General features: G+C 38.0%; 1 protein-coding gene across 1 annotated transcript in view; it reads right to left on the bottom strand.

The window, feature by feature from the left end:
- PPP1R42 (protein phosphatase 1, regulatory subunit 42) overlaps positions 1-12,281 on the bottom strand; it is a 63,999-nt gene that overhangs the window by 8,300 nt on the left and 43,418 nt on the right. The window contains exon 7 of the mRNA XM_006860075.1: positions 7,642-7,804. Coding sequence (XP_006860137.1) covers positions 7,642-7,804 — 163 coding nt within the window. The remainder of the gene's footprint in view (positions 1-7,641; positions 7,805-12,281) is intronic.

Genomic DNA, 12,281 nt, shown 5'->3' with positions numbered 1-12,281 from the left:
TTGCATATACAATGAAATAACTGGGGTTAGGTTTAATGAATAAAATTAAATGTATTTCAAGATTTATGAGTAAGTTTATATAAGATCATTTTGAAGTTGTGAGACTAAAAGTATTGAGCTTTTTAAACTTTTGAAGCACACAGGATATTTGTTATTTTCACAACTGTTCAAACATAACAGCATTGAAGGCAAGTTATTTTTACTGTTATTAAAATTCACTTTTTTAATTCAAAGAAACTTAATTGTTTCCATGTTCTAATACCAACAATAAAAACAGTTACTGTGGAGTCGATTCCAACTCATGATGATCTCATGTGTGTCAGAGTACAACTGTACAGCTCCATAGAATTTTCAATGGCTCATTTTTCTGAAATAGCTTGCCAGTGCTTTCATCTGAAGCACCTCTGGGTAGACTATGACCTCTAACCTTTTGGTTAGCAGCCAAGTGTGCTAACCACTTGCACCACCCAGGGACTTTTCTAACAAAAATTATGTTGGAAATAGTTAAAATAGTGCACAGTGAACATCCCCTGTGAATTATGAGTCCTAAAGATTCACATTCCATAAGGATATCTGAAACGAAGGCATTCTAATCCAGCTAGAAAATGATTATTTTTACATTAACAAAAGAGATGGATCTGCTTGATTAACATTGCTTGGACTTGAAAGATAATTAAATAATCAAATAGCAATTTGCCTTTTTCATTGCACAGTGCTGTACAGTGTTCTCACTAGATCTTATTTGCAATATATAAATATATTTAATGTCGACTTTTCAATGACTAAGGCTCAAGCACCCCCTAGCCTGTTTAAAAGAGAGGAAGCATCTGTCAGAAGTATTTACTTGTGACAAACACAGAAAGAAGCAATAATGTGTACCTTTTTTTGTTTGTTTAATACCACAGATGATTTTTAATTAAACACTGAGGGCATTTGTTCAGAATCAGCTCTTAAAGAGAAAATACTTTTGACCTAATCTTTAATTAAAGTGTACATTGATAGTATCAAGTTCAGTTTGAGGGTCAAAAACAACGTCAATGAGTCTGCCTTTTTCCTCCCTGTAGGAAAAGCCAGCTTGTGTAAATATACATGAGCACAGACTGCACGCATTTATAAAAGAAGTGGAAAACATTCCCCTGTCTGTAGACAGATGTTGCTTCACTGTGTTCTACTGTAGTAGGCAAGCACCCCTAAATTAGTGTGGGGCACTCTCAGCTACACCCCACCTCTGAGCAGGCTTGCTGGATACTGTAGGGGATACCTCTGCTGCTCCCATCTCATTCTTGCACTAAAAGTAATTAAGGAAAGAACTGCTTTAATCTACTTTCTGGAAACTAAAAATCTATTGTTTCAAGTGGGTATTCTGCTTTTAACACTTGACTGACTTTCCAACTTTATTCTCATCATCTCTCAGTTTTATGTTAAAGTGGTAAAATATTAGCAATAAGTATACCCTAAAAACCTATATAAAGATTATAATGTATTTGGTCACCTTTAATTAAAGATAGGTAGCCACTAATCAGATACCAAAACAATTCTGTAACTTGCCTGATCACTGAAGAAATAAAAGCATTTAAAAGAAAATGTTTATGGTCTTGATTTTTGTTTTTCAAAACTCTGGATTAATCATAATTGACTTCACTGGCAGTGTGGAAGCAGGACATTCTATATTTTCTTATAGGAACTCCTCTATCATGCTGGCTTTGTTTAGGGCAGTCTGTCTTTGCAGTACACATATAAAAATATAAAGGAAGTAATGCTTGTTTAGCCAGAAGAGCATAGTATGGTATATGCATGCAGATGCATTCGCTCTGAATTCAGTGTTCTTAGTTGGGTAAATGAGGGCAGAGTGATTGATTTGCTGTTTCACCAGTGCAGTCTTAGTGATTAAGAGCTTTGCTTGGGGCTATAGAATGTATAGTGTGTACCACAGCTCAAAATTGATCAAAATCAATCATATGGCAGCACATAGAATTCAGCAACATTGTTTTCTGACATGGTACATTTTATTCTTTTTTTTCCAACTTGATGGTATACTAGTAAGACCTTTCAAAGAAACAAAATTCAGGAACACTGTTGTGGGAACTGACACCAGTTCTTATGGGGATGCTGTGCACAAGCTCCACTGCTCTCGGTCAGTTTGTTGAACTGTGGTGACTTGCATGCTGCTGTGATACTGGAAGCTATGCCATGATATTTCAAATACCATCAGGGTCCCCCATAGTGGATAGGTTTCAGCAGAGCTTCTAGACTAAGTTAGACTAGGAAGAAGGACCTGGTGGTATTCTACTACTTAAAAAAATAGTCCAGTGAAAACCTTATAAGCGTCTGATATAGTGCTGAAAGATGAGCCCCTCAGGTTGGGAGGAACTACAAATATGACTTGGGAAGACCTGCCTCCTCAAAATAGAGTTGGTCTTAATGATGTGGCTGGAGTAAAGCTTTTGGGACCTTCATTTGTTGATGTAACATGGTCAAAATGAGAACAAACAGCTGCAAACATCCATTAATAATTATAGTAATTAATAATGAATGTAGCATGTATAAATTATGAATCTAGGAACTTATAAAAAATGAAATGGAATGCATAAAGATCCAAATCTAGGCATAAGTGAGCTGGAATGGACTAGTTTGGGGCCTTCTGAATTGAACAATCGTCTACTATGCCGGGACTGACAAATTGAAAAGGAATAGTGTCACCTTCATCATAAAAAAGAACATTTCAAGATATATTCCGAATTACAACACAGTTGTTGTTGTTAAGTGTTGTTGAGTCAGTTCCAACTCATAGTGACCCTGTATAGGGTTTCCAAGGAGCAGCAGGTGGTTTCCAAGGAGCAGCAGGTACCAATCTTGTGGTTTGCAGTTCAGTGCTGATCCTACAGTGCCACATCAGGATAAAATCCATATAACTACAAGGAAGATCCACCAGCTGCTCTTAGAAACCCTATACAAGGTGGTTACGATTCAGAACCTACTCAATAGCACACAACAAGGAAGACTAGTGATGCCTATTATTCAAATGTATGTACCAACCATTAATTCTAAAGATGAAAAAATTGAAGATTTTTTTACACTTGGTAATAGAGATAACATCAGAGATTGAATGATAGAATTTTGCAAAACCAATAACTTATTGGCTGCAAATACCTTTTTTCTACACATAAATGGTGGCTATATACGTAGACTTCATTGGATGGAATCAATTACATTTTTGGAAAGAAATGATAGAGAAATTCAGAATCATCCATCAGAACAAGGCCAGGGGCCAACTGCAGAATAGACTATGCTATGCAAATTTAAGTTGAAGCTGAAAAAAATTAAAACAAGTCCACGAGATTCAAAATATGATCTTGAATATATTCCGCCTGAATTTAGAGACCAGTTCAAGAATAGATTTGATGCATTGTACATTAATGATCAAAGACCAGATGACACAAGAACATCATACATGAGGAAATCAAAGGGTCATTAAAAGACAGGAAAGAAAGAAAAGGCCAAAATAGATGTCAGAAGAGATTCTGAAACTAGCTCCTAGATGCAGAAAGCTAAAGTAAATGGGGAAAAAAAATGAAGCGAAAGAACTGAACAGATTTCAAAGGGCAGTCGAGAACACCAAGTGAAGTATTATAAAGAAATGTACAAAGACCTAGAGTTGGAAAACCAATAAGGAAGAACATGCTAGGCATTCTCAAGTTGAAAGAACTGAAGAAAAAAATTCAATCCTTAAACTGAAACATTGAAGGATTCTATGAGCAAAACCACAGGGTGGCTCTGAGTAAGAACCAATTTGATGGTACTTAACAACAACAACAATGGGCAAAATTGAGTCCTGGTATGACGCTATAGGATAAACACTGGACTGCTAACCACAAGATCAGTGGTTCAAATCCACCAGTCATTGACGGCACATAACAACAGCAACAGGAAAATACTGAACAGTATTTTGCATCAAACAGCAGGAAGCATCAAAAGAAGTTAGAAGGAATACAAAGAGTCACAGTACCATAAAGAACTGGTCAATGTTCAATCATTTCAGGTGGTAGTATATAATCAAGAACCAATGGTGTTAAAAAAAGCTTCACTAAAGGCACTGATGAAAAACAAGACTCAGGAATTGATGGAATACCAATTGAGATCTTTCAACAAAGGGATACACTACTGGAAGCACTTACTCATTTCAGGCAACAAATTTAGAAGATAAGCTACCAGGCCAACTGACTGGAAGACATTCATATTTATGCCCTTTTGAAAACAGATGATCCAAAAGAATGCAGAATTATTGAACAATATCATTAATATCACATGCAAGTAAAATTTTGCTGAAGATAAGTGAAAAAAAAAGATTGCAGCAATATGACAGAAATTCTAGCTGGACTCAGAAGAAGATGTGGAACAAGGGATAACATTATTGATGACAAATGGATCTTGGCTGTTTACTTGTGTTTTGTTGACTATGCAAAGGCACTTGACTGCATGGATCATAACAAAGTATAGATAACATTGTGGATAATGGGAGTTCCTGAATGATTCATTGTGCTCATGTGGAATCTGTATATACACGAAGAGGCAGTACTTTGAACGAAACAGGGGATACTGCATGGTTGAAAATCAGGGTGGGTATGTGTCAGGGCTTTCATTATAGTTATTCAGTCTGTATGCTGAGCAAATAATCTGAGAAACTGGACTACATGAAGAAGAATATGTTTTCAGGATTAGGAAAACTCATTAAAAACCTGTGATATGCAGATAACACAACTTTGCTTGCTGAAAGTAAAGAGGACTTGAAACACTTACTTGTAGCACTTAGTGATGAAGATCAAAGACAAAGATTATACATTAATATAAAGAAAACAAAAATTCTCACAACTGGACCAATAAGCAACATCATAATAAATGGAGAAAAGATTAAATCTGTCAAGGATTTCATTTTACTTGGATTCACAATCCACGCTCACGGAGGCAGCAATCAAGAAAGCATTGGGCAGATCTGCTGCAAGACATCTCTTTAAAGTGTTCAAAAGCAAAGCTATCTCTTTGAGGACTGAGGTGCACTTTACGCAAGCCATAATATTGTCAATCATCTCTTATGCATCTGAAAACTGGACAATGAATAAGAAGATTGATGCCTTTGAATTATGGCGTTGGTGAAGAATATTGAATATATCATGGACTGCAAGAAGAACAAATAAATCAGTTGTGGAGGAAGTACAGCCAGAATGCTCCTGAGAAAGGAGCATAGGGAGACTTTATCTCACTTACTTTGGACATATTATCAGGAGGGACCTGTCTCTGAAAAAGGACCTCATACTTGGTTAGTGAAGCAAGAGGAAGACCCTCAATGAGATGGACTGGCACAGCGACCACAACAATAGTCTCAAACAAAGATTGCAAGGATGGCATAGGACCAGGCAGTGTTTTGTTCTGTTGTACAAAGGGTCACAATTAGTCAGAAATGACTCAACAACACCTAACAACAACAATGTGGACATGCTGGCTATGGCTTTGACAGTGGACATAAACAATATATCAGATTCTCACCCACTACTTTATTGTACATGGTTGGGAGACAAGACAAAATCAGGACTCCTATATATCCTTTCTCCTTTCCCCCAGTACAGAATTTCTCTGACTTACAGGACGACCGTGTCTCCCCTCTGCCTCCATCTCAGCAAACCTTAGCCATTCTGCAGGGTGTGGGGTAAGAAAGAGCAACAGTGCTTTTCAGGTGGGCTTCATCCTTGATTTAGTGATAAACCCATGTACCTTCCAGCCAGCACTTCTGGGAAAAAGAAACTTAACCTATTCCAAAGTATGTCCACTGTCTCTGATTACTTTCTCAATAAAATATGCTATTGTCTTTCATCACATTGTAATGATTAGTATGGTATGACTGGAAAGATCAATAGAGCATTAATCATAATATCAGTGAAAAAATAAATTGAATAAAAAATTGATAGGATGTTTTAGAATCTGGTTTATTACACCCTTAGCACTTATCACACAATGCAGCACTCTTACATTTGACACCCAACTAGTTTGCTGCAAGGAGTCCTGGTGTGGTGCTGTAGGGTAAGCACTGGACTGCTAATTGCAAGCTTGGCAGTTTAAACCCACTATCCTTTCCTCAGAAACACTGTACAAGGTCCCTATGAGTTGGAGTGGACTGGAGGGCACTTAACAAGACTTCTGTTGCAAAGGAGCCATGGTGGCACAGTGGTTAAGCACTCAAGTGTTAGCTGAAAAGTTGGCAGTTCCGATCTGCTAGACATTCTGCAGGAGAGAAATGTGGCAATCTGTTTCTGGAAAGATTGTTGTTATATGCCATGGAGTCAGTTCCAACCCATAGTGACCCTGTACAGGGTTTCTGAGGCTGTAAATCTTTATGGGACCAGAAAGCATCATCTTTCTCCTATGCAACAACTGGTAGTTTTTAACTGCTGACCGTGAAACTAGCAGTCCAATTTGTATGGGGTAATTCTACTGTGTCCTACAGGGTCACTATGAGTCAAAATCAACTTGGTGGCAACAGGTTGTTGCAAGATCTTTGAGATCAGGGGCAAACGTTAAAGTGCTGAACTGCTCATTGAAAAGTTGGAAATTCCAACCTGCCCAGAGGTGTCTTGAAAGAAAGGCCTAGATTATGAGTTTCTGAAGAGTCATAACCGTGAAACTTCTATGAAGTGCAGTGATGCTTTGTAACACACAGAGTCATCAGGAGCTGGGTCTGGCTCAATGCTACCTGGTTTTGGGGTTTATGTTTTATAGAGAAATGAAGTTCTTTTTGGGTATGCTTCGTCTTTCAATGTTGAGTATATCATCCTTTTAAAACTAAATGGCAATCTTCAGGTAGTTTAGAACCTATTCATATGGAGCTAAATTATTTATATTCTCAAGGTTTCGGATGATGTTAGTTTCCATCCAGTCAGTTCAGACTCCTGGAGACCCTATGCAAGCAGAGTAGAACTGCCCCCTGGTGTTTTCAGGGTTATGGCCTTTCATAAGCAGATCACCAGGTTTGCCTTCTGAGGCATCTAAGGGTGGATTCAAACCATTAACCTTTTTGGTTAGTTTAGGAGAGTGATTATTAAGCCTTTTTGGGTCATAAACCCCTTTGAAAATTTAATGAAAATATGGTGTCCTTCAGGGACACCAAGTTAAGACAGCAGTCTCTCTTTGTGATCCTCCAGGTTCCTCCCTCCATCTGCCCCCAGATACCCTCACTGCACTGGGTCACCCACTGGCTGGGGCATCAACTGAGCTTCTCAGGTAAAGACCACCTGACTTTTAGAACTGTTATTCATTGTCTGCTCCTGGGCTCCTTTGATATGATCCCTGATTACCCAGACATCTTTACCTGTTTGTGGGACTTCCTGTAGTCACTTGTCCTATCTCAATGGATGTGTCTAGTCTAACGCTTCCCATTGCAACTCTGTGACCACTCAAGTCTACCAGGAATGTTGCAACTTTGTCTGTTTTTGTTTGTTTGTTTGTTTGTTTTGAGGGGGTTGCCCAAAAAGGAGTGAAAACCGAGAACTTGGAAACAGATCAAATGTAGGGCCTCTTTTCCTTGTTGTTGACAATGAGGATGTCTCCTCACACCACAAGAGATAAGACGCATGAATATTAGAAAGAACCTACCGCATTTCTTCAGTAACATTGGTCTTTGTATCCTCTTGGGATGTTTCTGGAGAAGCATTTCCATTTGGAAGAAATCTTTGTATTTCAGAGAAAAAAACTAATTTTGGCTTACCCACCTGTGGGTAGTAAACAGGAACTATGTGATGCATTGTTTCAAAGTTATCTGTAGTATAGAAAGAATTGAGAACATTCTGTTTTGAAACTAATAACTAGATTGTGACAATAGCATCAGTATAACATTAGAATATCTAAGATACATTTTACGAAATGGAGTTAAGCAAAAGCCAAATAGATACTCAGTAAAACCAATACTAAAACTACAATCCAAGATAAAATATTAGAGTCTCATACCTAAAAACCTCTGCAGTTAAGTTTATAGTCAACTTTCGTGGACAAAATGGATGTGCCCACTCTGATATAGCTGTTCTGAGTCAATACGTTTTTCTAGTGTTTAACTGTTTGGAGATAGAGTTGTCGCCCATAGTTTATGAAATATGCTCTCACCTGTATTTTAGCACTCACATTCCATATCATTTACCTGTTTATAGACCCTCTTCCCTTTTCAGAAGTGATTTCCTTTTGAGTGGGGAGTGTTTTATTCTATACAATCTGGGCACATCTAAGGAGCTCAGTAAATGTTTATCAAATGAATAAATGAATGTACCTACAAAAGCACGAAAAAAGTAAATGCTGAAAGATATGCATATATGTTGTTGTTGTTAAGTGCTGTCGAGTGACCCTGTATAGTGTTTCTGAGGCTTTAAATCTTTGTGGGAGCAGAGAGCCTCATCCTTCTCCTGTGGAGTAGCTGGTGGGTTAAAATCAGGGACCTTGTGGTTGGTAGTCCAATGCTTAAACAAACGTTACGTACACACAATGAAATACTACAAAACATTTCAGAATGATGATGAATCTGTGAAACATCTCACAACATGGTTGAACCTGGAGGACATTATGCTGAATGAAATTAGTCAATTACAAAAGGACAAACAATATATGAGACGAATGATGTAAAAAGTTTAAAGACAGCTTATATAACTGTAGCAATTTATATAATCTTTTATATTTGAATTGCTATTCTTGTTATGAGTCATCGAGTCAGCTCCAAGTCATAATGATTTTATGCACAACAGAAGGAAACGGTGTCTGGTCCTGTGCTATACTCACAGTCATCACATGAGCCAATTGTAGCCACTGTGCCACCCATCTGTGGAGGGTCTTCCTTGTTAGATCTGACCCTCTACTAAGCATAACGTCTTTCTCCCAGATTGCTCTCTCTGGATGATATATCTAAAGTAAGCAGGATGTACTTGCCATCCTTGCTTTGTGACTGTATTTCCTCCAAGACATATTTGCATTTTTCTGGTTGTCATTGTTTTTGTTGTTGTTAAGTATCTTTGAGTCAGTTCCAATTCATTAGCGACCCTGTATTGGGTTTCCCCTGAACGACTGATGAGTTTGAGCCACTGATCCTGTGGTTCAAATCGACCTTGTCGTCCAGTACTTTATCCCACAACACCATACTAAGACTCCGGCAGTCCATGGTATATTCAGTTATGTTCGCCAGTACCATAATTTGTATGAGTCGATTCTTCAGTCTTCATTTTCCTTGTCCAGCTTTCACATGCATTTGTTGTTGTTAACCTCTGGCTTTAAAAATCTCTGGAACAGAAATTCTCATCTTCTGCTGAGGAGTGGCTGGCGCCTCGAACTGCGGACTTTGTGGTTCGCAGTCTAGTGCTTATCCTATGGAGCCACTGCTTCCTTCACATGCATATGAGACAATGAAAGAGATCCTAGCTTGGGTCAGACACACCTTAGTTCTCAAGGTGACATCTTTGCTTTTTAGCACTTTGTTATTGTTGTTAAGTGCCATCAAGTCAGTTCTGACTCATAGTGACCCTGTATAGGGTTTCTGAGGAGCAGCTGGTGAGCTTTAAGTGCCGACCTTGAGGTTCAAACCGACTTTGCAATCCAGTGCATTAACCCACAGCGTCATACCAGGACATTAGCACTTTAGAGAGGCCCAGTATAGCAAGTTTGCCCAAGTGCAATGTTGTTGTTGTTAGGTGCCATTGAGTCATTTCCGACTCATAGCGACCCTGTATAGGGTTCCAAGGAGCAGCTGGTGAGCTTGAACCCACCTTGTGGTTCAAACTGACCTTGCCCGCGTCAGTGCTACACCAGGTCTGCAATAAGGTGTTTGATTTCTTGATTGCTGCTTCCATGATTGTTGATTCAAGAAGAATGAAATCCTCAACAATTTAAACTTCTTCACCATTTATCGTGATTATTAGTCCAGTTGTAAGGATTTTCATTTCCTTTATGTTCAGGTGTAATCCATACTGAAGGTTGTAGTCTTTTCCCTTCATCAGTAAGTGCTTCAAGTTGTCTGCACTTTAGGCAAGCAAGGTTGTATAATCTCCATGCTCAGGTTATTAATGAATCTTCCTCTAATAATGATGCCTTGTGCTTCTTCATATGTTGTTGTTAAGTAGCCCATATAAGTTGAATAAGTAAGGTGAAAGAATACAACTCTGTTGTACTCCTTTTAATATTTATACTATTATATTTAAATTATTTATGTTGTTGTTGTTGTGTGCCGTGGAGTCAGTTCCGACTCATAGCAACCCTGCACAGGGTTTCCGAGGCTGTAAATCTTTACAGGAGCAGAATGCCTCATCTTTCTCCCGTGGAGCAGCTGGTAGTTTCAAACTGCTGACCTTGCGGTTCGCAGCCCGATTCATAATCACTACGCTACCAGAGCTCCTAAATTATGTATAATTATTATATATTTAAATGAACATAATTAAAAGTTTATTATAATTTTTCTCCGTAGGGTGTTTTTATTTACAAAAAAAATTTATATATACATCTCATTTGAACATATCTTCAAACTTTCCTAAATTCCCACCAAACCAAAGTGAATTTCTAAGTAAAGCAGACTTTATTGTACTTATATCTATTTTTCAAAAGACTAGTTACCATCCAGCAGATTCTAACTTATGGAGACCCTTTATGTATCAGAGGGTTTTCAGTGGCTGATTTTTCAGAATAAGATTGCCAGTATTCAAACTGCCAACCTTTCTGTTAGCAACTAAACGCTTTAACCGTAGATACCATGTTCTTATAGTCCAGCATAATTCAGCCAATCAGCACTGAAATGTTGACTAAAAGCCAAAGTGCCATTGAATCAGTTCTGACTCAGAGTGACCCTCCATAGGGTTTCTGAGGAGCGGCTGCTGAGCTTGAACCACCGACCTAGTGGTTCAAACTGACCTTGCAATCTAATGTAAGGTATGGTGCTGTGGGTTAATGCACTGGACTGCAAGGCCTGTTTGAACTGCAAGGTTGGAGGTTCAAACTCATCAGCTGCTCCTTGGAAACCCTTTACCAGATCACTATGGGTTGGAAAAGAGTCGACGGAACTTAACAGCATACACACATATATATACATATTTTATACACACACACACACACACACACATATATATATATATATATATATATATATACAGACAGAGAGAGTCCTGGTGGAATGGTGCTATAGGAAGTGCACTGAACTGTTAACAAGGTCAGCAAGTCAAACCTACCAGCCACTCCTCAGAAATCCTATACAGGGTCCCTACGAGTCAGAACTGACTCAATGGAACTTAACAACATATATAAATACATATACACACACACACTTGTGACCATATTCAAATTACTTCATTTTTTCACTTTAGCTATCTCATCAGCAAAATGGATATAATAATTATTCCCCTCCCCAGGCAGGTTGTAAGGCTTAAATGCAATGTTGTTGTTAAGTGCCATTGAGTCAGTTCCGACCTGTAGCGATCCTGTATAACGTTTCTGAGGAGCAGCTCGTGAACTTGAACCTTTGACCTTGTGGTTCAAACTGACTTTGTAGCCCAGCACATTAACCCACAGAGCCACACCAGGACTCCATTAAATGCAATAGTGTGCAGAAATATCTCTCACCCCCTCCTCTTTACTTCCTAGGCCCAAGTTCTTTCCCTTATAAATGATCAATTAGCATAACAGAACCTACAATAAAGAATAAAATGATACATCTGTACTATAATATTCTTAATTACTTTAGAGATTGAATGCTTACACTTAAAGAATTAATCTTTAAATTTAAAGATCGTTGAATCTTGAATAGGGGATACAACTAGATTATAAAGAAATTACTAAGAATGTAATTGAGAAAATTAAATGGCACAGTACTTTAAAAATTCTAAATGGCAAGGCATTAAGTTATAATGATTATTTTGTTGAACTATGTTTGAGATGTTAAAAATTAATTAATTAAATGAATTGCCCCCCAAATTAGAAACAATATTTGAAATCTTTCAGATGAAGAAAACTACACTACTTTTAAAATAGGCTCCAAATTTCCATGAGGATTGCTGTGAAATTCTCCAACCACAAGTCAACAGTTCAAACCTATCATTCACCCATGGAAGAAGGATAAGGTTGTCCATTCCTGTTTGTCTATTTATAGTCTTAGAAACTCTACATAGGGTCACTATGAGTCAGAATCGACTTCATGGCAATGGGTTTGGCATTTTGGCTTTGGCATCTTTAATGTTCTACTGAAAATATTTTAAATACTAGAATCCTTTCCCTGGGTC

The sequence above is a fragment of the Chrysochloris asiatica genome, unplaced genomic scaffold, assembly GCF_000296735.1.
Source record: "Chrysochloris asiatica unplaced genomic scaffold, ChrAsi1.0 scaffold00036, whole genome shotgun sequence".
In the NCBI taxonomy this organism is placed as follows: Eukaryota; Metazoa; Chordata; class Mammalia; order Afrosoricida; family Chrysochloridae; genus Chrysochloris; species Chrysochloris asiatica.
Note: the sequence above shows the minus strand (reverse complement) of the source record. Positions and strands in the feature narration are given on the sequence as shown.